The 27,206-nt window shown below is 40.6% G+C and overlaps 1 protein-coding gene across 2 annotated transcripts in view; it reads right to left on the bottom strand.

Moving 5' to 3' along the window:
- The window catches only part of LOC124615863 (protein abrupt-like), a 75,719-nt gene extending 49,469 nt beyond the window's left edge, over nucleotides 1-26,250 (bottom strand). Inside the window, exon 1 of one of the 2 annotated variants that reach the window (XM_047144021.1) lies at nucleotides 25,605-26,250. In XM_047144021.1, coding sequence (XP_046999977.1) covers nucleotides 25,605-25,790 — 186 coding nt within the window. In that variant the 5' untranslated portion in view covers nucleotides 25,791-26,250. Of the gene's footprint in view, nucleotides 1-16,965; nucleotides 17,049-25,604 lie in introns of those variants that run through there. The other variant, XM_047144023.1, reaches the window with a different exon arrangement.
- Between the last annotated feature and the right edge of the window lie 956 nt (nucleotides 26,251-27,206).

Consider the following 27,206-nt stretch of genomic DNA (forward strand, 5'->3'; position numbering starts at 1 on the left):
GTAGATCCACTTTCCCTGCACTAGGTTAGGGACACACAATACGCAGTTACTGGTGTCCAATAGAAAGACTTGCACTAAGCCACTGAGACACACAAAATTATCATCATCATTATCATCATCATCATCATCATTATATACAGGATGTCTCATTTATCTTGACCACCCTAAATAACTGTTTGACCAGATGCAAATTACAAAATGTTTCAAGCAGATGATCTTTAGCCATCAGGGGGACATCAATCAGTATGATTGCCTTCGTTGTAGCTTTGTTTTTTACAAAGATATGAACAGCGGTATGACTTTTTTAAATGGCACCCTGCATTTTTTGTTTGGTAATTCATTTCCTCTCCTAAAGAACTACTCAAAACTGTATCACAGTGTACCATTCACTGAAACACAATGTTATTAATTACATAACACAACAATGACATTGACGCTCCCAGCGCTTAGTGCGGGTACTCGGGGTAATTGAACACATCCACATGCTGACGTTGACAGAAGACAAATGTAAACATAAGTAGAATGCACACCCGTCATTCTGTCAACCATCGTCATTTGAATAGTTGTGCGAGTAGAATGTACACCAACAAAGAGAAGGTAGAAATGCTACTCATCTATGAGGAATGTAAGGTAGCAGAACAATAATTGCAATGCTGTTTTCTTATGTACGGGTACATTTAGTACAGTAGTTTAGTCCTTTTAAATACTGTTGCGTAGAGTAGGCATACAGTAAAGGCTGTCCTTCCTGTTTCTTTTATTGTTGTTGTTGAAGACAGGCGAAATGCTACGCAGGCAGAGGAACTGTATAGAGAGCGATATCCTGACAAGAACCCACCTTCCCGACAGTTGTTTTGTCATCTTGTTGTGACACTTCAAGAAACGGGAAGTTTCAACCCACGACAACACATGTCATAGCACTCGCACAGACGAAGCTGCCAAAGTTACTGTTCTCGCTTCTGTTGCTATGAATCCACATGTAAGCACACGACACCTTGAACACAAGATTAGCATTCTTAAAACCAGTGTACATAGTATTCTTACATGTCCCCGGTTCCATCCTCACCACGTACACCTACATCAAGAATTGCATGGGAATGATACAACCCGAACTTCTTCTCCAATGTTCTATTTACCGATGAATGTTCCTTCTCAAACAAAGGACAGGTAAATACAAGGAACATGCATTATTGGTCCAGCGACAACTCATGATGGCTTAGACAGGTGGAACATCAGCATCAATGGAGAGTTAACGCCTGGTGTGGGATGCTTGGTACTATAATTATTGGCCCTTATTTCATCAATGGTAGTCTAAAAGGCACAGCGTATGCCAACTTCCTCAGACAAATTCTTCCTCCTCTTCTGGATGAAGTGCCGCTAAGAAGCAGAATGCTTTAATGTGGTATCAACACAATAGATGTCCAGCACTTAATGCCTTACGTGCACGTCATGCTCTGAACTGAAGTATCGTACCTGATGGATTGATGGAGGAGGGACAGTTACTTGGCCTCCTAGGTCTCCTGATTTAAATCCTCTTGACTTTTTTCTTTGGGGATGCATTAAAGACGTTGTCTATCATGATATTCCAACAACTCCAGAGGACATGCAGGAACATAACGTGCTTGCTTGTAATTCTCTTCAGCAGGCAACACTGGAAGCAGTAAATAATTCTTTCATTCAACGAGTGCACCAGTATATCGGTGTCCATAGTCACCACTTTGACCACCTTTGAATGTTCTACCTCTGGGAAATGGTAAAGGAAAGTCAAAGTCAATTTTGTGTTATGTTTTTACTTGGTTTTTATTTGTTTTCTGACAACTCCAGCAACTGGATGAGTTTGTGATCCCGGGCTCAAAGTCAATGTTGTGTTAATAATGTTGTGTTTCAGTGAATAGTACACTGTGATACATTTTTGAATATGTCTTTAGGAAAGGAAATGAATTACTGAATAAAAAGTACAGTGTGCCATTTAAAAAAGTCATACCACTGTTCATATCTTTGTACAAAACAAAGCTACAATGAAGGCAGTCATGCTGATTGATGTCCCCCTGATGGCTAAAGAACATTTGCTTGAAACGTTTTTTAATTTGTATCTGGACAACATTTATTTAAGGTGGTCAAGATAAATGGGACACTCTGCATATTACATAATTAAGATTGTACAGAAACCTGGAGTGTGAATCCTACTCATACTTGTGCAGTTTTTTTTTTTTCCCCTGAAACTCTCACTTTCCGCACAGACATGAAAATCCATACCTTCTCCTGGGCTGTATCTAAATGGCCAGTGTCTGGTGTTATAATGCTCTCAGTCTTCCTCCTGAGTGTCCAGGATGCATAAGTGAGCCAGCTATGTTGCTTCTTCAGTCCAGGTGATGAGGCTTTTCGCTTTGTCATCTTAAATATTGTCGCTGAAAGAGGAACAGTGTTCCATAGTCATTTTGGGCTCATGACCAGGGAGCCTTTAGTGCATTGGTTCGCTGTTTTGTATGCCAATGTCACAACAGGCAATACTGTATCCTGATCTCTGTGTTTGAAATCAATGTATGTCTATAGGATACCTACTAACAGCTTACTGAAGTGTTCTATGACGCCATTCATGTGTCAATGGTAGGCAGCTGTCAACCTGTGGATGATGTTGCTACTTGAAAGTACCTCTGCTACCTGTCTCAACTGAAAAACTTCTGCACGATCAGAGGCCATCATAAGGGGTGCTCCATGCTTCAAAATGGTACCTTTTACAAGGAACTTTGTAATTACTGGAGCTTCGACAGTTAGCACAGCTTTGGCGACAGGGTAGTCAATGCAGACTATTATCCGTTGATTCCTGTTTGCCAACTTTGGGAAACTCCCAAAGACGCCGATTCCAGTTCTGTGGAATGGCACCACTGCAGGTGGAATTGGTTCCACGTGCCCCGAGGTAATTCTAATATATGTTTCCATCACTGACATTCCTTACTGTGGTTCACATAGTGTCTTACCAGATAGGTAGAGATCTGTACAGTGATACCAATGTCTGATTCTGTCTAGATTCTTCAAAAATCCCAGGTGACCAAATGTTGGGGCATCATGGAAATACTTCAGGATAACTGGCCACATATGAGTTGGGATGATGAACAACCATTACCATCCCACTGGAACACAGTTACTCCTATATGATGCTCCATTTACTAGTTGAAATTTTCCTGTTTCTCCTCCTTCAAGGCTTCTATGGTTTTCAGCAGTGTTTTATCTTCCCTCTGTTCAGTAGCAATGTAATTTAATGTGGTGAAGACCCAGATTTCATCCATGATGCTAGGTTCCACTATATGATTCCCTGAAAGGCAGTCAGTGTGCTGAGTTTCCATCCACTTTTGTTTATCACTGTGATGTTTTGCTCCTGAAGCCTCAGTGTCCATTCAACAGTTGTCTCAATGGATCCTTCAGGCTAGTCAGCTAGCAGAGAGAATGGTGGTCCATCACAACAATGAATACTTTGCCAAATAAATATAGTCATAACATGTTGATGGCCCAAACAATTGCAAGACATTCTTTCTCGGTTGTAGTTCAGTTCATCTCAGATTCGGAGAGTACTCTGAAAGAATTAGTTATTACCTTTTTAGCACCTTTCTGACTCTGCACTAGAACTGCATCTACCCCATAACTGCTAGTGTGGGCGGAAGTTCTGTCCTATATTTCTTGTCATACAATGCTAGGACTGGAGAAGATTTCAGTGTTGTCTTAAGAACAAGAAAGGATCCATATTGCAATGACTTCAAGGAAAATTTGACATCCTCTGCAGTATTTCTTGCAAGAGACATGCCTCAGTACAGAATTCCTTTATGAATTGCCAGTAGTATGAGCACATCCTGAGAAAACTTCTCACATCATGAATGTGATAAGGAACTAGAAAATCTGTGACCGCTCTTATTTTCTGTGGATCAGGATGGACTCCATCACCAATCACTAGATGCCCTAAGTTCTTTACTTTTTTGGTAACAAAAAGATGCTTTTTCATATTCATACAGAGTCCTGCTGTCCAAAATCAGTTCAACACTGTTGTCAGGTGGCCTAGATGTTCTTCAAACACCTTCAAAGAAATGACAATGTCATCTAGACAGTGAAAACACATCATCTATTTAAGGTGTCGAACGAGGTTGTTCAAAGGTGGTCGGAGCATTGTGCACGCCAAATGGCATAACTTTAAAACCAAAGAGGCCATTAGTAGTTTTGAAGGTGTCTCTTCCTCATCAACTTCGATTTGCCAGTAGCCTTTCCATGGCTGAGAAATAAGTTGGTCCTTTCAAGCAGTCTACGCAGTTCTCTCTGTGTGGCACTGGGCAGACACCTTTCTTTACAATTTGGTCCACTTGATGGTAGTCGACACAGAAAAGCCATGTGCCATTCTTCTTCTTCAGAAGGCCCGTAAGGACAGGACCGACCAACGACTCTCTGAAGATTCAGTGATGTCATCTTGCAGCATCTTCTCCATTTCCTCCATCATTCAGCCGGCGACATTCTATGTGAGAACTGGCTAAATGGTGGATGATCACCAATGTTGATACAGTGGGCTGCTTTGTCTGTCTTTTCTCCAACCCAGATCTGAAAGCATCCAACAATTGACACAAAACAAATATCACTCACTGACATTCCACGCACACCTTTACAGATGAGTAGTGGCTGTTCACGACAATTAGTGATCCAAAGTCATCCTTGACAAACTACAATGCTTATGATTGGTGCTGACATGTCAGTTTCTTTTGTGAGCCTGAGTAGCTTCAGTTGAAAAAAGCTCACAGTTTAACTGAGCATCTCAACTGATGACTGGAACTCAACTTGTTGATGGCAGCGGGTTAAAAACATCTTCAACAGCAAACAACCAACAACAGCAATATTTGTTGCTTGTGCTTGTGATAATAGCTTAAGCTCTAAGCTTCCACAGTTTATGACTGTTTGTGATACCTGCAAGAAGTCTCATCCACAAACAGCATCATGGCTACATTCTGTTAAAACAACAAACTTTAAGGACTGTCACTGATAGTTATTCTTGTAATATATGTTCCTATGCGCTGGACCTATCTGCCATTTGCGACCTTCAGCACAATCGCTTTCACATCACACAACTTATATTTTTTATTTGGCGACGATAATCACTCAACATTAAAGAAAAAGAAGCCCCTGAATCAACTAGTATGGTGGCCTCACCTCAATCGATGGTCAATTCGCATAGTTTTCCTGAAATCGGTGACTAAGAGAGTGGCTGGTATCTCTATGCAGCAATGGGAATGGCCACAGTGTGTTCATAAACGACCCTGTCCCAGGTACAGCAATGAGCTCTGCCCCCCAGGTCAACTATGATCATCTACAGTTGATGATGATTAAGGGCTTAAAAGGACTACGCTACTTGGTTAACGCTCTCCTGATTCACAGAAAAATGAACCAAAAAGATATGAAACAAGAAAAGGAGAATTTTCAGTTCCAGGGTCTGTCACCATGTCATTGAGGTTGAAAGTGTGCATGACAGTATCTTTACCAGAATAATTAAAAGTGACATAAAACCCAGGAGCTAAGAACTGTACCTATCATTCATAAATGCCCAGGATCAGCTAACAGTGACACTCAGTGAGAATATAGGCGATTGTGAGAGGACTACCACAGCTCCACTGAGGGGAGTCCTTTTTACCCATAAGGGACTCGTGGGTAAATCTGGTGTGACTGACACAGTCAGCACAGTACGATTGCATCTTTCCAAGAGGCCTGAAAAAAAGTATGCCGTGCCTTGGTGGCATGACTTGCTTGCATTGATAAGGTTGTGATAGCCTGACATTCCATATCCCAAGTTTTCAAAATGCAGTGTCACAGCTGCAATAAGTAGTCTGTGACTGTTACTCTGAATTTGACTTTGTCCCCTGTGGTTGTCTTTTAGCTTATTTGCCAGCGAGTTCATTTCCCAGAATACCCACATAGTTTGGTGTTCAGATGAATGTTACTGTGGTACTGGAGCTGTGGAGATTAACTGGAAAGTCTTTGATGTTAAGTGACTCAAACATCTTGATGTAGCTCTGAGATACGCCTTGAAAGCAGTTCATGGCGTTGCTACAAACCAGGAAGACTTTTGTGCCAAGAGTTCTAATGTTCTGCAGAGCCAATAATACCGTGACCACCTCTGTAGTGTATACACTGCAAGCATTCGACTGAGAATACCTCTCATGGCCACTTACATGTGCAAAAGCACAACTGACTGTCACTCATACATGTCAAATTTGGGTACGGAGAACCGAATTGTACAGGTGTCTGAGAATAGTAGAATCAGCATTTTTCATAGGGCCACAAGAGACATCCATCTGAATCATAGGACAGGGTACATACCTTGAGGGATGCTGGGTGGGAACCCTATGAACACAGAGAAGAGGGGCAGTGTGGGGTCCTTGCATGGAGGTTCAAATTGTATCTCAGCTGCTTAAGCCATTTTTGGAAACAGTCTGAACTGATAGTTGTGAATTAAAGTCAAGTAACACGGATGGGTAGGTATCTGACAGATTGTGACGGCACAGTTTGCCAATAGTTGCTGGTAGCTGACCCTTCGTAGAGAGAGATCAGCTTTCACCAGTAAGCCTTCTACAGGGCTTGTATGGAAAGCTCTAGCTGCCAACTGCACACCACTGTGATGGACAGGGTCTAACCAGTTCAGTATTGATTATGCTGCTTACCTGTAAGCAACACACCCATAATCCAAGCAAAATAAAATAAAGAGCTTTGTAGAATCACAGAAGAACTGTGCATTCTGTGACCCAGGAAGTGCTGCTGAGAAATCAGAGGGTATTAAGTTTCCTCAGGCATTTTTCCTTGATATGTTTTTAATTTTCATACTGATTTGTTGTGTTCCCAATTTCTCATTTATTTTAGCTGGGAACTTGTTAAGTAACTGCACTAGAGCACGTGAATGCACTATGAAGCATGGAGAAATTGGCAAAAGGTTTCATGAAAATTATTTTTGAGACTTAATTGATATTATACAACTCACAATATATCTGAAATTGATTTTTATTATCAGCAACAAAAACACATTAGGTATAACTGCATTAAAAATGTAAATGTCTTGTGACTAGGGCCTCCCATCGGGTAGACCGTTCACCAGGTGCAAGTCTTTCGATTTGACGCCACTTCGGCGACTTGCACATCGATGGGGATGATTTGATGATGATTAGGACAACACAACACCCAGTCCCCGAGCGGAGAAAATCTCCTACCCAGCCAGGAATCAAACCCGGGCCCTTAGGATTTACACACTGTCGCGCTGACCATTCAGCTAGCAGGGGCGGACATAACTGTATTGAGAGTCAGTGTAAGAATTACAACACACTTACACCTCTTCAAGAAATGTGGTTACTTATTTGACACAACATTCTTACAACTTGCTTTTGTTGGATAAATACTTTATTTGCTTTAGGTGCATTGGCCAGAAGATAATCCCATAAAATGGTAATTTACACTGAAGAGCCAAAGAAACTGCTACACCTGCCAAATATTGTGTAGGGCTCCTGTGAACACACAGAAGTGCCACAACACAACATGGCATGGGGTCGACTAATGTCTGAAATAGTGCTGGTGGGAACTGACACCATGAATCCTGCGAGATTGTCCATAAATGCATAAGAGTGTGAGGGGGTGGAGATGTCTTTTAAACAGCACATTGCAAAGCAACCATATATACTCAATAATGTTCATGTCTGGGGAGTTTGGTGGCTAGTGGAAGCGTTTAGACTCAGAAGAGTGTTCCTTGAGCCACTCTGTAGCAATTCTGGACATGTGGGATGTCTCACTGTCCTGCAGAAATTGCCCAAGTCTGTCAGAACGCAAAATGGACATGAACAGATGCAGGTGAACAGACAGGATGCTTACGTATGTGTCACCTGTCAGAATCGTATCTACATATTAGGGGTCCCATATTACTCCAACTGCAGATGCCCCACACCATTACACAGCCTCCACCAGCTTGAACAGTCCCCTGGTGTCTCCATACCCATACACGTCCATCCGCTCGATATAAGTTGAAACGAAACTCGTCCGACGAGGCACCATGTTTACATTTGTCAAAAGATCAATGGTGGGGTTGACAGGCCTAGGCATGTGTAAAGCTTTGTGTCGTGCAGTCATCAAGGGTACACGAGTGGGCATTGAGCTCCGAAAGCCCATATTGATGATGTTTTGTTGAATGGTTCGCACGCTGATTCTTGTTGATGGCCTAGCATAGAAATCTGCAGCAATATGCAGAAGGATTACACTTCTGTCACATTGAGCAATTCTCTTCAGTGTTCATTGGTCCCATTCTTGCAGGATCTTTTTCTGGCTGCAGCAATGTCGGAGATTTGATGTTGTACCAGATTCCTGATATGGTCGTATGGAAAATCCCCACTTCATCGCTACCTTGGAGATGCCTTAAATCTTGATAACATGCCATCTAGCAGCAGTAACCTATCTAACCAGACACTTATTGTCTTATGTAGGCACTGCTGACTGCAGCACCGCATTCTGCCCATTCACATATCTCTGTATTTGGATGTGTGTGCCTATACCAGTTTCTATGACACTTCAGTGTAGTACTGGCACCTAGCAGAAAGACTTTTAACCTAATTTGCAAACAAATGAACACAGTTACTGTGACATCTCACCTTTGTACACTGGTAAGGACAAGGGCTGCCACTAAAACTCCAGCAAAGCATTCACTGTGATTTACTTTGTGTAGGTATGGGGAAAATTTCTTCCACCAGTCAAAGGTTATTCGTAAATGGAGTACCCCAGCAGATCCCAATTCATTTGGAACATCCAAAAATCTAGCTCAGATATCACGCATGTCAGTGACAACTCAGAACAATGAAGCCCAGAAATCTGAGGCATAGAACCTCATACAGTCAGTGGGTAACACTAAGGAGAGATCTGCAAAGCAAATCTTACACCACATTCTAGTGTGGCCAAGTCTAAAGCTTTTCTCCAGCATTTAGTGTCCCTATCACAAAGAGATAACAGCAGGTAACTAATGAATTTAGAGACATGCTACTAGTATCATATCAAGTTGGTACAGCCCAAACGAAACTGTAAGACACATTCTCATGGAAATTAAGTGGGAAAGCTGACACTGTTCTTGTAAAACATTGTTGTTGTCATGATCTTCACTCTTAAGACTGGTTTGATGTAGTTCTACATGCCAGTATATCATGTGCAAGCTGCTTCATCTCTAAATAACTATTGCATCCTACATCCATTTGCACATGGTTACTGTAGTCAAGCCTAGGTCTTCATCAATAATTTTAACCCCTCCATACTTCCATCCAATATCAAACTGGCATATCTTTGATGCCTAAAGTTGTGCACTACCAACCCATCCCTTATTTGGTCAAGTTGTCCCATAAATTTCTTTCTTCCTCAATTTGATCCAGTAATGCCTCGTTACTTATACAAACCACCCGTCTAATCCAACATTCTTCTGCAGCACCACATTTCAAAAGCTTCTATTCTCATTTTGTCTAAACTGTTAACATTATTTCACTTCCATACAACACTACACTCCACACAGTTATCTTCAGAAAAGATTTCCCCAACATTTCAACTTGTATTTTATGTTACAAAATTTCTCTCTTGCTGAAAATGTTTTATTCCTATTGCCGATCTGCACTATACCCCCTCCACTTTGATTCAGCAACACTCCATTAGGATGTTTTACTTTTGTTGATATTCATCTTATAGTCCCTCTTCATGACACTATCAATTCCATTCAACTGATCTTCAAAGCCCTTTGCTGATGTCATCTTCCTAAATTTGAAAAGTTACATTTCCCTTATTTTTCATATTACAAACTTCTCCTTTGTTTCCTTCTGATTTTCCATGAGGTTATCTTCGAGTCATATCTTCTGTTCCTCTGAACAAATTTGCATCAGTGTTTTTCAACTATGGTCTGTAAGTCACACCAGTCAGCACCTATTTCTTTCAAACAGGGATTAACACATTTTTTCTGTTTAGCTTGATTAGTTTTTATATTTCCTCCTTTCCAAGGATCTCTACAGGATCTGTAATGATAATGCTACACCTCACATATTTTTTTAAATATATTCAGTGTCAAAGCATCATTCAGTCTTATGACACTTGAGTGGAGTGACACGGTGATGTCTTTCTCGTGCCCATCGAAGGTCACATTTCGTCGTACTTTAAGACTGGTGGAGAAAGTGTGGAGGCCTTTCAAATTTTGAAACCATTAAATGTAGTTGAGAAATCTAAGGAATGGGTGAATGTACAAACCAGTAAGGAAGGGACAATCATTATAAATAATTGTTTGTATTAATGAACATTACGGATGCCTCACTTTTTCTCACCGCAAATGATTAATAGTATATTTCTGCGTATTCTGCCGAGTTGTTGTTTCCATTTTATACATCATATTTTCATGACCGAACCAGCTGTTTTCTTCTGGTCCTGCAACTTTTGTAGTTATGTGCACTTGCTGCCTAGAATCCAACCAGACGATGAAGTACTGTTGGTCCCACTACACTATTTATATCAAAGTTTGATTCTTGACACCCACCACATCCTTTGATGTTTTTTTGTTTTTCAGAACTCGTAATGAAATTTTGTTAAATGTATTCTCTCAGTGTTTTTTAACTGAGGTGATGTGATGCCTGATGAGATTTTCATAAATTAAGTGCTGGACTCCAAACACTATTTAAAGTCAAACTGCCATCCCTGTTTACTAGGTTTCTTACATATTTATTTCGACAGAGTCCTTACTTATGGTGCACAACAAATTTGATGTTTGCGCCCCATTACTGGTCTCATCTTATTTCATTTCAAGATCACATTCAAGGCTGTGCTTGCATACAGCTGATCTGCTTGGTAGTTTTAGTCAAGTTTGTCACTGTTGTACTTAGCATCTCTCCTTGAGCCACAAAAGACAAGCTGCATTCGCATGGAGTGTGACACACACCTGGCTTTTGGAGAACATTGCAAAGAATACTTTTTATGCTAGCTTAAGGGAGCAAAATACAATGGATGCTATGTTTTCATAGGACTACCAATCTTTCCAGCATAAGGTGAGAATCTATGTTTGGCTTATCTTCCTCAGTTTCAATCTCTGCCTCTTTCTCACATTTTCTTAATTTTGAACACCATCCATTCAGTTTGCTGATCTGAGAATCCATTCCTTCAGAATACTACTCTTAGGTGCAAATTTTCTGGAGAGGCTCTCCTTGTCTGAAAGTGCTTGAGCTCTATGTTCCAGAGTTCTTACCGACAATGTCAGTAAAGAAATGGGGACTAGCGATTATGATTCATTATAGCAATTATGGTTACAAAAGTTAATACATCAATCAATAAGGCTAGGAGAGTGTTCGTGCTACGTAGAGCAGATAAGCAGTTATTAACATCTCACTTAGACAGTGAATTGGCATCACCTGGTTCCAGTAAGATGGATGTAGAGGAATTATGGGCACAGTATAATCAGATTGTAAATAGTGGTCTGGAGAGTTATGTGCTTAGTAAGTGGATGAAAGATGGAAAAGACCCACCATGGTTCAATAATGAAATTCAGCAGATGCTGAGAAAGCAGAGGCTGTTGCACTCTACATTCAAAAGGGGATGCACAAATGACACCAAGCGAAGGTTAGCAGAGATTCACATGTCTGTGAAAAGATCTATGCGTGAAGCATACAACAACTACCACTGTCACACCTTAGCAAAAGGTAGCAGAGACAACGAGAAAATTCTGGTCATATGTAAATCACTAAGCGGGTCTAAGGCATCCATTTAGTCACTTGTTGACCAGTCCGATGTGCCAGTTGAAGATAGCAAAACAAAAGCCAAAGTTTTAAATTTCACATTCAAGAAATTGTTCACACTGGAGAACCGTAGAAACATACCATCATTTGACCATCAGACAGACTCCCGTACGGACGACACAGAAATAAGCATACCTGGCATAGAGAAACAACTGAATGATTTGAAAACAAATAAATCACCAGGTCCAGATGGTATTCCAGTTTGATTTTACAAAGAGAACCTTACGGCATTGGCCCCTGACCTAGCTTGCATTTACTGTGAATCTCTCGCCCACCACAATGTCCCAAGTGACTGCAGAAAAAGCGGAAGTGACAAAATCATATAAGAAAGGCAAAAGAACGTAACTGCAAAATTACAGACCAATATCCCTAATTTCCGTCGATAAAATTTTTTCTGGGTTTGCGAACGCATTGCCAATATGTAAAACAACCAATGTTTTGGCCACTGCTGCAGGTGACCTCCTTCAGGGTGTTTTGTTTACTGTAAACAAAACACCCTGAACATCATCACTTGCAACAGTGACCGAAACACAGTTTTTTTTTTTTTTTTTTTCCATACTGACAATGCAGTCACAAATGCAGAAAAATTTTATTGACTGTTACAATGGCCGCAGAAGCCTACGTTTATATCCCTAACTTCTGTTTGCTGCAGAATCCTTGAACATATTCTCATTCGAATATAATAAACTTTCTTGGTTTTAGACAGCATCACTCGTGCGAAACTCAACAGGCTCTTTTCTCACACGATATACTGAGAACTATTGATGAAGGGCAACAGGCAGATTCAATATTTCTACATTTCCGGAAAGCATTTGACATTGTGCCCCATTGCAGACTGTTAATGAAGGTTCAAGCACATGGAATAAGTTCACAGATATGTGAGTAGCTCGAAGACATCTTAAATAATAGAAACCAGTATGTTGTCCTCGACAGTGACTGTTCATCAGAGACAGGGGTATCATCAGGAGTGCCCCAGTGAAGTGTTCTCTATATACATAAATGATTTTCTGGACAGGTTGGGCAGCAATCTGCGGTTGTTTGCTGATGATGTTGTGGTGCATGGTAAGGTGTCGAAGTTGAGTGAGTATAGGAAGATACAAGGTGACTTGGACAAAATTTCCAGTTCGTATGGTGAATGGCATCTAGTCCTAAATGTGGAAAAATGTAAGTTAATGCGGATGAGTAGGAAGAACAAACCTGTAATGTTCGGATTCAGTATTACTAGTGTCCTGCTTGACACAATCAAGTCATTTAAATATCTGGGCATAACACTGCAAAGCGATACGAGGTGGAACAAGCATGTGAAAACGGTGGTAGGGAAGGGTGAATGGTAGACTTCGGTTTATTGGGAGAATTTTTGGAAAGATTGGTTCATTTGAAAAGGAGATCACATATAGGACATTGTGCAACCTATTCTTGAGTACCATTTAAGCGATTGGGATACATACCAGGTAGGATTGAAAGAAGACATCAAAGCAATTCAGAGGCGGACGGCTAGATTTGTTACCAGTAGGTTCGAACAACACGTAAGTGTTATGGAGGTACTTCAGGAACTCAAATAGGAATCCTTGGAGTGAAGGTGATGTTCTTTTTGAGGAACACTATCGAGAAAAGTTAGACAACCGGCATTTGAAGCTGACTGCCAAACAATTCTACTGCTGCCAACATACATCACATGTAAGGACCACAAAGATAAGATATGAGAAATTAGGGTTCGTATAGAGGCACACAGACAGTCATTTTTCCCTCGCTCTATTTTCGAGTAGAACAGGAAGGGAAATGACTACTAGTGGCACACGGTAACCTCCACCATGCACTGTATGGTGGCTTGCAAAGTATCTACATAGATATAGATATTCTGGCACTGAATTTCTTTGTGATGGATGGTGATGGCTTGAGGTGTGAAGATAGAGGTCAGTGTGTGTAGATTTTCTATATACACTGTTGTCCAGGGAACTGTCCATTTTTCTCTTAGCTAAAACATCTAGGAAAGATAATTGGCCCTCTTTTTCAAGTTCCATTGTGTATTTTACTGGTGCTGACATAAAATCTTTATACCAGGTGATCTATTATCAAAGGAAATTCATCCAAAGTTGGAGAAGGTTTAAAGGGAATTTGTTATTTGTTTTCAACAGTTATGAAATAAATATGCATAGATCTGTAGTTATGCTTCCTAGTTCACACAAAAAGTCATACAGCAGCATACTTTATTGATTACAAAGTATGCACAATGCATTTTGGAATTATTTCCATCTTCAGGAATCTGAGTGCACAGTTAGGACACGGACAAGAGCGTTACCAGTTGTGAGAGTACTGTAATTTGAGATGACACACTACTTGGGACTCTTATGTGACTTTATGTCACACCTTTATTTGTTAAGAAATAGCTGACTTTTTTCAAAATGTCATCCCATTCTTGAAGAAAGTCACAAACTGTAACCAAAGATGAACACATTGAGAACTTGCATCATGCGATAGTAAGACAAATGGAAACTAAAGTTGTGGCTAACAACTGATGCCACAGGTGAATCAAAAGAAATAGTATGGTACACACTAGCTTAAGAATTAAGAATGATACAGTTTTATGCAAAATAGGTGCTCCATTTGTTGAATGTTGACTGTATAAACCTTCTCCAATATTGGATGAATTTACATTGATGATAAGTTACCTGTCACACAAAGATTTTATGTCAGCATGGTATTCCAGTTTAACCTCAAAACACAAAACATGACTATTTCAAAAAAGAAACTGCACCAAAGATTAAGTTTATTTTTGATTTGTTTAATGTACAACAAGTACCAAAATAAGACTGAAAAAAATCTCCCCTTGTCGTCGTATGTCTGTAATTAGAATATGTTTTGCAATTCTACTATAACGTAAGTTTCAGAAGAGAAACAGATTTCAAACTATGAGAATAATGGGGACTATGAGGAGTAATGAGAAAGATCTAGGTTGGACCTCTGCTACTGCATCAACCATTCACATTACCATGATTACTATAGTCCAGGTGGGTAGATCACGTAACTAATGAGAAGGTATTGAATAGGATTGGGGAGAAGAGAAGTTTGTGGCACAACTTGACTAGAAGAAGGGATCGGTTGGTAGGACATGTTTTGAGGCACCAAGAGATCACAAATTTAGCATTGGAGGGCAGCGTGGAGGGTAAAAATCGTAGAGGGAGACCAAGAGATCAATACACTAAGCAGATTCAGAAGGATGTAGGTTGCAGTAGGTACTGGGAGATGAAGAAGCTTGCACAGGATAGAGTAGCATGGAGAGCTGCATCAAACCAGTCTCAGGACTGAAGATCAGAACAACAACAACAACAACAACAACAACAACAACAACAACAACATAGTCCAGCCTTCATCTACTCTACAATTTTTACCTCCCACACTTCGCTACATTTGCAAATTAACTCCTCCCTGGCATCTCTGGATGTCCGACCAACCTACTAATTCTTTTAATCAAGTTGCACCATACATTTCTTTTCTCCCTCATTAAATTCAGTATTTCTTCACTAGTTATCCAACTTACCCCTCTTTCCACAGCAACACATTACAAAGTTTTATCCAATTGGATAAAAAGTTAAAATGGATACAAATAGATATGTTTATCAAGACACTCAGTTCAATAAGTTTTGCTCTCAGGAACTGTGATGACATAAACCTAAGTGTGAGGATTATTCTGTATATTTTCACTCCCTATTGTCTTCTGGAATTATCTTTTGGTGCAAGGCACCAAAAGTAAATAAGGTATTTATTCAGCATGAATGAGCAGTTATTTAAAGTAGACTACTGCAACCTTGCAGAAGCTTTCTTAAGGATCTTGGCATTCTTATGCATGCTTCACAGTTTATTTACTCCCTAATGCTTTATGATGCTGATGATAAAATCTGTTTCTGCTGAACTGCGATCTATACAACCACAATACAAAACAAAACAAAAAATGATCATAAAAAGCAGCCTTTAACAGCTAGCATTTGCACCCTTGGGGAACTTCGTTTTACGGACATTACACTGTGTTACAAGGCATATTACTGTGCCTAAAGCCTCAGTTCCTAAGGCAATCCTACGCAGTGATCTGATGACACCACGACCGTACCACTGAGTGGATAAAAGTAAACAGTTCAGTTTGATGATCTCGTTTAAGTTTAAAAGTGCTAGCTGAGTCTTCGTAGCCTTTGATGTTGCCAGCATTAGGAAACAACACATAAGATTCAGAAATAGGCATCTGAGTACGGCATAATATCCATAAAACAAAAATCATCCACTGCGGCCTATTGTAGTTTCAGAGAGGAATTTCTTCTCATGTAAAAGTATTCAATAAGCTCTCATTAGCACAAAGCAAAGAATTAGACCTTACCAATTCAAAAGAAAAAGAAAAACATACTTCATTAGCAATTCCTTCTACACATTATTTGATTATCTAGAATCAAGGAATGGAAATTCCTGTTAGCTACATAGCAAGTTGGAGTGTTCATTTTAAAGCTGCACAACGGATAGTAATATACCCCAAACTGTTCTATGTTACAGAAGTAGGAAACTACTTTCTTTGAAGAACTTAAATGTAACCAAGAAAATATTTAGCTACCAACAGAAGATTTACAGCAGCTGTTTAATATAACTGAGGAAGCAACCGCTTTATTCACAGCAGCAGTTTCACTGCTAATCTTGAAAGTTACGCTTAGCGGCATCAGCATATATAGTATTAAGTAGCATCATGACAATGATTAAGTTTATATGATGTGCCTGTCCTTTGTTATTGCATACCTTGGCTCGTTCCATGTCCCTGCAGATTTTCCTTTATGGGATTTATGGAACACAATGAATAAATGAGAATTAACAATTAGAGTGAGGAGCATCTGTGATGACGATGATGATGATAGGTTTGTGGGGCGCTCAACTGCGTGGGTTCACCAGCGCCCAAAGTCCCAATTTTTACACAATCCAAATTAGTCACGGTTACAAACGATGATGATGCTGCTGCTGATGTTGATGAAATGATGAGGACAACACAAACACCCAGACCCTGAGCGAGGAGGAGCATCTATATCACCCACAGCGACTCTTCAGAGTAAAACAAGTGTTCACAGCAGCTAGCGAGTGAATGGACACAAAAAGCATACTGATACAAAAAGGGTTTATCATTACAACACAAATTTACCACGAGGAGGCTTCCAAGCTGCCTTCACCAGCTTTACCAGCATCTTGTCACTACTCCAATGAGATGACCTCTCTTCTATTTCCTTTACTTCATTTTACATAGTTAAATGTAATACACCACTGAAAAAAAAAAAAAAAAAAGTGCAGCATCCACAGGGTCAAAGTCAAGTGATCCGACAGGGATCTCAACAAATTCAGACCAAATGAAACACACATCACATTAAAGGATGTCCAAACAGGCGCTTCAATGTATAGTGCACTTCCTTCTCTAACAGCAACGCAGGCATGTATTCTCGTGTGCAGAAAATCTTATGGTGCTAAATGGCATCCTGCAACAGACTGTCTCAAGCATCTTGCTCCTTTTGTTGCAATTCGGCAACACTTCTGACAGGCTCTGGAGAACAAGGAAGTTCCTGCTTCATCAAGTGCCATACATTTTCAAGTGGAAATAGATCTGTTTTTCTTGCTGGCCATGGCAGTAGTTGTACACCAAAAAGATCATGTTGCATAGCAGCAGCTGTATGTGAACATACAGTGTCCTGCTGAAAAAGCACTTCACTTCCTGTCAAATGAATGCATTAATTTAGCATGGGAATAACAACCTGTGCAATGTAGTGGGTGATTGTTACTTTACCTTGCAATAACACCAGATGTGATCACAAGTTGTAACTGACGCCCTGCCCCCCTCCTCTCCGCCCACACACAATGAAGCCTGAGGTGGGACCTGTGTGTCATGAGCATACGCTCTCCAGAATAGGCCGCTCACCAGGTATACACCATATGCATGTATGTCCATCACTCACACACAGACAGCTCCCACGATCATCACTGAAGACAACACAGCACCATTCCAATCTTCAGTTGACTCTTTTCCAGTAAAGGCATTCGCGATCTTAGTCCTTCTGCAAGTAGACAGTTCCTAATGATAATCTGGTGACAGCCACTGCAATATGTGCCCAAATTTCTTTCCTGGACGATGATTAGTCAGCCATTGTGGCTCGGACACTGTGCTGATCTTGACATGTGTCTGTCCTATACAGCCATCAAGAACCTGGTCTACAGGTAAAGGAATGTTCCAGAGAGCACTACTGAAAGCAATGACACACCACAGATCCATTGTGTCTAACGTGCAGCTTTCCGTCGATGCATCCATCCAGTTTCCCGCAGGCCCACAAAGTGACTCTGTTCAACAAGATTACTTGCTTGTTGTTGGAGCATGGTCATACCCTAGAATGAATGTTGCACTCACTGTTCATGTCCAAATTCAGTACAGGTACTGTGTGGAAAGAGAGGGGGGAGGGAGCACAGATAAGCTTGAGCACCAACTGATCGATGACGAATATGACAAATCAATCACTAACACCATAGCCCCTCAGTATGCACGTATTATACCCTGTGTCGCTGAGTACAGTCCTCACGGGCACTGCCTTCTACCCTCCACGACAGTTTACACGGCTAGATTTCCCCCAATTCTCTCAGCTCGGCCATTTCATGGCAACTTTGCACAATAAATGCCACTTGCCTATACATTTGTGGAAGTTGCAACACCAAGGAGGAATAACAAAAGTGACATGGCTTGCAGTGATATACACTGATCAGACAGAATATTATGACCACCTACCTAATAGCTGTTATGGCCACCTTTGGCACAGATAACAGTGGCGATGCATTGTGGCATGAAAGCAATGAGGCCTTGGTAAGTCGCTGGAGGGAGTTGGCACCACATCTGCACACACAAGTCACCTAATTCCCATAAATTCCAGTGAGGGGGCAATGAACTCTGACGCCATGTTCAATCACACCCCAGATTTGTTTGATAGGGTTCAAGTCTAGCTAGTTGGGGGGGCCAGCAAATCAACTGCAACTCACCACTGTGATCCTCAAACCACTCCATCACACTCTTGGCTTTGTGACATGGTGCATTATCTGGTTGAAAAATGACACTGAAACACGATCATCATGGAGAGGCGTATGTGGTCTGCAACCAGAGTACTATACTCCTTGACCATCAAGGAGCCTTGCACGAGTGCCACTGGACCCATGGATGCCCACATGAATGTTCCCTAGAGAATAATGGAGCCACCGTCAGCTTGTCTCCATTACCACAGCACAGGTGTCAAGGAGCTGTTCCCCTGGAAGACGACGGATTCACGCCCTTACATTGGCACGATGAAGAAGGTCTTGAGATTAATTAGACCATGCAACGCACTGCCACTGCATAACGTCCAGTGCCAATGGTCATTTGTATTTCAGTCGCAGTTGCCGATGTCACAGTGTTAACGTTGGCACGTGCATGGGTCCCCAGCAGCGGAGGCCCGTCATCAGGAGTGTTCGGTGTACTGTGTGTTCAGACACACTTTTACTCTGCCCAACATTAAAGTCTGATGTTGGTTCCGCCACAGTTCATCACCCGTCCTGTTTTACCACTCTGCCCAGCCTACAACATCTGACATCTGTAATGAGGGGTGGGCACCAAACCCCACGACATCTGGATGTGGTTTCACCTCAGTTTCGCTACATGTTGAAGGTACTGACCACTTGAACACCCGACAAGTCACACAGTTTCCAAAATGCTCATGCTGATCCTCCAGGCCATCACAATCTGTCCTCGGTCAAACTCAGATTGTGTACCTTCCCCATTCTACATATGGACAGCACACTCACTGATACTACATGCACTAGCAGTCGTTCCTTACCAGGTGCTGATGCTGCTACTGCCTAGCTGGGTTTATATCAATAGTAGGTCGGCGGTCGTAATGTTCTGGCTGATCAGTGTAAATAAAGCATCAACAGTACAGAGCAATAAAATAACATTAAATGCCCAAAATCAAGAACCAGAGAAGATACTGAGGGCTGCAATGAAGAGGCTGTATATGTGATAACCTGGATTGTAAAAAAATTGAAATGTGTGTCTGTGAAGTGGTAATGACAATGGCTCCTAACACTGACCAAATTTCAGCTGTGTTAACTAAAAGAAATTCGACTCACTTCATCCCATCAAAAGAATTCCTACCACAGTATATGAACACCCTCCAACTGACTGTCCAGTCACACTTCTAATCAAATACTTGAACAAGTACCTGTTTTAGTCTAAAGTTGTGAATTATTACTTTGCCTCCTTCCTTTGCCAGTAGGCAGAATAAATAAATTACTACTATAGACTAAAACATGTACTTTTTCAGTACCAGTATTGTATTGGTCACTGTAACAACAGTGTGTCAGGATTATACAGTGTGAGTCAGGAGGAAAAGAACATGCTTTGAGGGGTGGTAGTATTAGTGATTCTGAACAAAAAACTTCATATGGACGTATATCCTATTCCGAATGGTTTCTGAGATAGAACACATTTAATATCACTTTTGTAAGTTTTTTTTTAATAACTCGAAAACTGCGCCCTCCTGTGAAAACGTGCTGCAATACAAAATTAAACTATATTAAATTTGCTACAAAAAAGGTCTTATTCATATTTTTAGGCCAATTTGAGGAAGTTTCCTGACTTGATAGACCACAAGTGTCCCATATCAAACTGTTCGTCCAACTTGTTACCTCGAATTGGCCTATAAAAACTACATAAGCTACAGCACATGAGCGTCGAGCGAGATTTTCAAAATTCTTGTGCTCTCTTCACACAAACCATTAGTTCTAGAGAAAAAAATGAATAGGACCTTTTTTGTAGGAAATTTAATATAGTTTAATTTTGCATTGCAACATTTTTCACTGGAGACCGCAGTTTTCGAGTTATTCAAGAAAAATGTACAAAAGTGATATTAAATGTGTTCTATCTCGGAAACCATTTGGAATAGGGCATATGTTCATATGAAGTTTTCTGTTCGCAATCACTATCACCTCTTAGAGCATGTAGCTTTCCTCCAGGCTCACCCTGTATAAAGACTTGAACCACCTGATTAAATCGATTCTTCACCACCCCTACCCCATTATCACCACACTCCCAGTTTCTCCCCATCAACACCCCATCCCTATACACTAACATCCACCATGTCCATGCCTTTACTGCCACAAACCACTACTTCCCTCAATGTCCTGGCAACTATAAAACCAACACCTCACTTCTTATACAAATGACCAACAATATCTTTACCCGGTCGACCAAAGCTTCCGATCCACGGCTTTGACCCATGACGTAGCTTGTGAGAGTGGCATGTTTGTAGGTGTCATTTTGATGTGATCGGTGGTACTCTCTGGTGGTGTGTTTATGTGTTGTGTGTTAGGTGATGTTTTTGGTTTAGTTTGCGTGTGAGGCATGTTTATAGGTGGCGTATTGTTGCGGTCGGTGGTTCTCTCTGGTGGTGTGTTTATGGGTAGCGTGTTACGTGCCGTATGAGGTTCACTTGCATGGTAGCACTGCATGTGTGTGGTATCGGTAGTGACTGTGCTTTCAGCAGAATATTTTTCAGTGAGTTAACGATTTTGGTTTTGTTATGTCGACGTTATTGTAGTTTTTTTCTATTCGTCATGTGTGAATTTTGGTAAACTGCTTTTTTTATGTCTTTGGTAGGTATGGATATGACTGACAAGGTCAACAGTTTTCGGTTGTCAGCAATGATGGGGGACACTGCGCTGTCTCTAATAAAATATCTTCAACTATTCAGATTTTTGGATGAAGTCGTGAAGTGTTCAGTATGTCGTGAAGAAATGAGGCTTACTAAAGTTCCAGCGTCTCGGACCAGGGACGGCTATATGTGGAGATATCGTAAGGATAACAGATCAAGGGAAGTGTTCGATTCCAATTTTGCTGGTTTGTTGTGTTTTTTGAGGCAGTGATGATTGTGGAAGTGGTTGTAGTTTTGGGTTTTATGATTTGGTATCAGTAGTTTCTGTTGACCTAAATAGGTCAAGGGAAGTGTTCGATTCCAATTTGTGGAATCAGGAACTGCTGCTGAGCTATATAGGTCAAGGGAAGTGTCCAATTCCAGAGGATATTGTGTTTAGTGGAATTTAGGCAGTTTTGTGTTGTCGGGTTTTTTTTGTCGTTTTGTGTGGTTTGGTATGGTGGTGTGTGACTAAATTTGTTTATATTTACTTTGTCCCAACCCAAAAACCCCAGATTTCCCATGCTTGTCCCGTTAGTTTCATTATGTTTTTTGTGGAACAAGTGTGTGTTGGTTTTTCAATGTATTTTCATGTTTGTGGTCATGTTTACATAATGACGTCATGGGGGCCGTATTGGAGTCATAGTGTATGGTCGTTTCCGCCATATTTGTGATGTCATGGGTCAAAGCAGACGCGTGGAATCGGACGCTTCTGTATTTCCCTTTACCCTTTACTATTCCCCCTTCAGGCGAAGATACGCAAATAAACCTACATCACAGCCATGAGCAGGCACATACACCAAACTGTTTTCAGGAAACCTGGAGGAAACTGTCACAGCCACCCAATATCCTAAATCAACTCTATTGTTCAGGTAAACTGGTGTTCTCTTCATATTCTGGACTAGGTTGAGGTACACTATCTTTGGTCTTCCACAGTCTCAACAATATTTCTCCTGTTTGCCACACTTGGTCCTTTTCACAGATCAGCATGCCATCCAGCTGGTGTGAGAAGTGTGTTTTATCACTAGTTGCATTTGATGAAAATAAAATGGATCAAGGCACTTGCTAGACTACAGAAACAGTGAATATACAGCTTTAACAATAAGTGGCAAGTGGGACAGCCAATGCAATTTCTGAAAGCAGGTTATCTACATTACGAAGTTTAAGAACTGAGATAGGAACCAGGGTTTACACTACAGAAATGTGTCCATTCTGCAACATCTTAAAATACTGAGGTGGCCAAACTGTATGCCTGATGCCGCGTGCCTGACCTTGCAGTGAAACATCAATCAGTAAGTGTGCAGCAGTCAACACATTGTGAAACAGAAATGCAAGAAGACCAGCTCCCATACACAGCAAAGATGACAAAGACAAACGGAAATTAATCTCATTGACAAGGTCATTAAAGAGGGAGCACAAGCTCAGATAGGACAAGGATAGGGAAGTCGGCTATGGCTTTTTCAAAGGAACTGTCCTAGAACTCACCTTAATCAAGTCAGGGGAAATCACAGAAAGCCTAAATCTGGATGGCAAGACAGATTTGAACCTAGTTTCTGCTGCATGCAAGTCCAGCATTTTACCACTGCACCATCTCGGTCCTATGAAATTTGGAAAAATATGACAACTATAGCCACAGTCTTATACAAAGAGAAGGTGTAGGGGCAATGTACCACAAAGGTGTACAGAGAAAATTTTAATACACGTTAAAGTAGCACGTCAAACTATGTTTTGGACATAAGATTGAGAACTTAAATGATAAGTTACTCTCTAAAATTCTCCCCCTCCACCCACAACAATTTAAAACGAATTGTCCAGGTCTACATTTCACGCACCTTTAAATTATTGGTTTTGTGTGTGTGTGTGTGTGTGTGTGTGTGTGTGTGTGTGTTTTGATGGTGATTTTTTTTTAATCAGCTAAGCTACAGATTAGCATGTGTCACCACGACCAGGATTTTGCACCAGGCGTGCCCCAGAGAAGTGCGATAGGACTGCAGTTGTTCTCCATACATATAAATAATTTGGCGAACAGGGTGGGCAGCAATCTGTGTTTGTTTGCCGATGATTCTGTGGTGTACGGTAAGGTGTCGAAGTTGAGTGACTGTAGGAAGATACAAGACGACTTAGACAAAATTTCCAGTTGCTGTGATGAATGGCTGTTAGCCCTAAATGTGCAAAAATGTAAGTTAATGCCTACTTTTGAGTACTTCTTGAGTGTTTGGGACCCATACCGCGTCAGACTGAAGAAGACATCGGAACAATTCAGAGGTAGGTTGCTATATTTGTTACCGGTATGTTTGAACAACATGTTAGTGCTATGGAGATGCTCTGGGAACTCAAATGGGAGTTCCAGAAGGGAAGGCAGCTTTCTTTTCGAGTAAAACTACTGAGAAAGTTTAGAGTTAACTCTTATTTGAAGGTGACTGCAGAATGATTCTACTGCAGCCAACATATGTTCTGCTTAAGGACCACAAAGATAAGATACAAGAAATTAGGGCTCATACAGAGACATACAGACAGTTGTTTTTTCCCTTGCTCTATTCGCAAATGGAACAGAACAGGAAATACTAACAGTGGTACAGGGTACCCTCCGCCACACACCATACAGTGGTTTGCGGAGTATCTATGTAGATCTCAACCAAACTGTCACTTTCCAGCTTAACCTAGACCTCAGGCTATGCTACAGATCAGTCTGTCACCACAACCAAGTTCTTTTGCTTTCAGGTCAGCTTTGTCAACTAACCACTGTGAAAATACACAACAAAAATATCACAGCAGCCATTAAACATTACATCACTCATTAAGGATGACAACTAAAATCAAATGTTCCTCTTGACTGAAGTATAGTAGCAATGCTCTTAAAGAGTGCACTCTGGTGGGCCTCAAATAGTTTCATGACAACGTGTGAACCTGGAATTCCAAAAAAAATGGCAAAAGAAACCATTTCTCCATAATGGCATGTAAGCAGTCCCCATCCACCTACCTACTCTTTACTTATGACCACTAGAACACTACTCATATACAGTAACACTTTACAAAGGGCCGTCTGGCAAATCTAAGATGGTGGAATAGGTGAACTGTGAATCAATATTTCATATGATTTGTTACATTAAATCATGGGACTAGGGAGGTGGGGGAGTGAATATAAGTGATCTGTTTTTATTGTCGAAAGTAATAACACATTCACCTGTTGATCATACATGCATAGGCATTGCCAAGGTCTGCGCATGGGTGGCCCATTGTAAACTTTAGCCATCGTTCTCTTGGTTACAGAGTTTTCATATCAACTGTTCCACATTTAATCAAAGATGATATTTCCCTTAGTAACAGAATATTCTTTCAACAGGTTGACTTCCAAAAGCTCTTTAGACTAATATGTTACTGGGGTTTGCTTCAGAATGCCGTTTTCAGTGCCTACCACACTTGAGGTTGGTAATTTTTTTAAATGTTGGACAAAGCATGGGTAAATTAACAGGAAATATTAATTATTTGCATGGTAGGTTAGTAACAACTATGATGTGCAATCTATCAACTGATTTGCAAGTATTATGCATTTTTCAGCTAATATGTGGCTACATATCACTATTTCAGCAGAGGTTTTATTTTGTATGTGTAGTTTCACATCACAAAAAATGAGGAAGTATGATAAAAAAGAATGACTGAGTAACACTTTTGTTTAAATATAAAAGTTCAGCAAGAGAAAAGATCTTTCATTTACTCCGATAAAGGAAATTGTCATCATGTCAGTTTTTTAGAGCAACAGAACTGTAGTAAAAAAACGTAATGACATTTCAGCACAGAGCAATACTATTTTTAACTGGGGAAATGACTGTGCTGATTCCAATTGCTTTAATGTCTAGGAATTCAATCCAAATTGCTAGAATACAGAAGTAGGCCTGTATATAAAACATAATCGCTTACTAGGGCAATATATGAGATTACCATGCAGTCAATTTTGTCAAATTACTAATAATTTCCAGTAATTAAATTTCCACATCGATAAGATGAATGTGCATAAAGGGTGTGAACTTCTGCTATCATCCAAAAATAAACATTTTTTGTTAATATCACTACAATGGAGAAGCATTACAACCTTCAGAAGGTCCAGAAGAAATGGGCTTGCTGCGCTGAGGACTATTTTATGTGCGGGAAAACTGCGGCCACCAGCTGCCAGCGTCACATCAACAAGATCTCCATGGCATCTCAGAAGCTGAACGGCAGATACAAGCGACGTACCAAACTCTCCCCAAGACAAACTGTACAGCTGACTGCTCCCCATATTTTGTCACTGCACGTTTGAAATGTTGCGTTGGTGAACAATGTATGGCTACTGTCTTTACTATTCCACAAAAATTATTCTATCTTGTCGCACACACGCAAAATACTTATTTTTGCCTCTTAACAAAAATGACACACAACACCTACGAAATAAAATACTGAATAAGCAGCATAATCAGAACTATTCAACGCCTCAGGCTATTGCAGTTTCAGACAAGGGCACTGATGCATATCAATTTGGCTGTTTGACTTAGTTCATCAGTATATTCGAAGACAGTACAAATATTACTGTCATCTGACAGCTGAACCGCAACTTATATCGCCAGTCCTGCATACACATGTAATACAGAACGTTAATTACTGCGACATAATATCCATATGATAACGTTTGTTAATTAGCTGTGAACTACTTAGCGTACAGCACGAAGTAAATTACACTGGTTACGCGCTTAATCGATTACTCCAATTCGTACACAAAAATTATGAAAGTATAACAACTTGATTTAGTAAACTAACATTGCTGCCAACATACAACAATAATTAGGACAACAATTTTCCATGTCTTTGTTATTTTCAACAAACCGAAACTGCTGTGTGCGATTATTTATAACATACATGTATAATTCTAAAAATTAAGTCTTAGGTCCCCAAAATTTATACAGAGCTATTTTTTTCCATCAACGACAATCATGCAAAAAGATAAGCCTGCCAATCACAGTTGCCATAGTGGAGAGGGAATTTCAAATGTTCCCTGCTGAAACACAGAATTATAAGGGACGATCAAAAAAGTTGCCGTTTGAGTGCACTGCTGCAGCGGACATGCAACGTAGCGTGACTTCGATGCGCGTGTATAAGCATAGACATGGTATTAGTGTGGCCTTTGTGTCTTCCGACATGCGTGCGGTAAATGCGGAAACGTTAACTAGGCGACATTATTATCAAACAGGACAAATGTGCTGTTGTTCTGTTCTTAGTTACCGAATGACAGATATCGGTAGACATCCATCGGAGAATGAAGATTGCGCATGGGGCAGCATGTCTGCCCAAAACCACGGTTATGGAATGCGGTGCTGCTGCTTTCTAATCAAAAAAATGCCCCCATATCACAAAGTAAACGTAACTCCGTATTGAAATTAAGGAATGTGAGATTTCGAGTGTTCGATGAAATTTCGAAAGTAATATTCCAACAGCCGTTATTTTTATAGCTTTTTATTTGAGACAAAAGAATTCTTGGTTCTGAGTGTTTAGTCTGAGAATTGTTGTTACGTTTGTGAAGGGCACACATTGCTCGAGAAGTCTTCTACGAAAACCACGAGCAAATACTGGTTCCCTTAGATACATGTACGACTGGGAGATTTTTGTCATTCATGCTACAGGGCTTGAAGATGGCTCTATTGCGGACTGTTCTGTTATAGTA

The sequence above is a fragment of the Schistocerca americana genome, chromosome 5 (assembly GCF_021461395.2).
Source record: "Schistocerca americana isolate TAMUIC-IGC-003095 chromosome 5, iqSchAmer2.1, whole genome shotgun sequence".
Taxonomy (NCBI): Eukaryota; Metazoa; Arthropoda; class Insecta; order Orthoptera; family Acrididae; genus Schistocerca; species Schistocerca americana.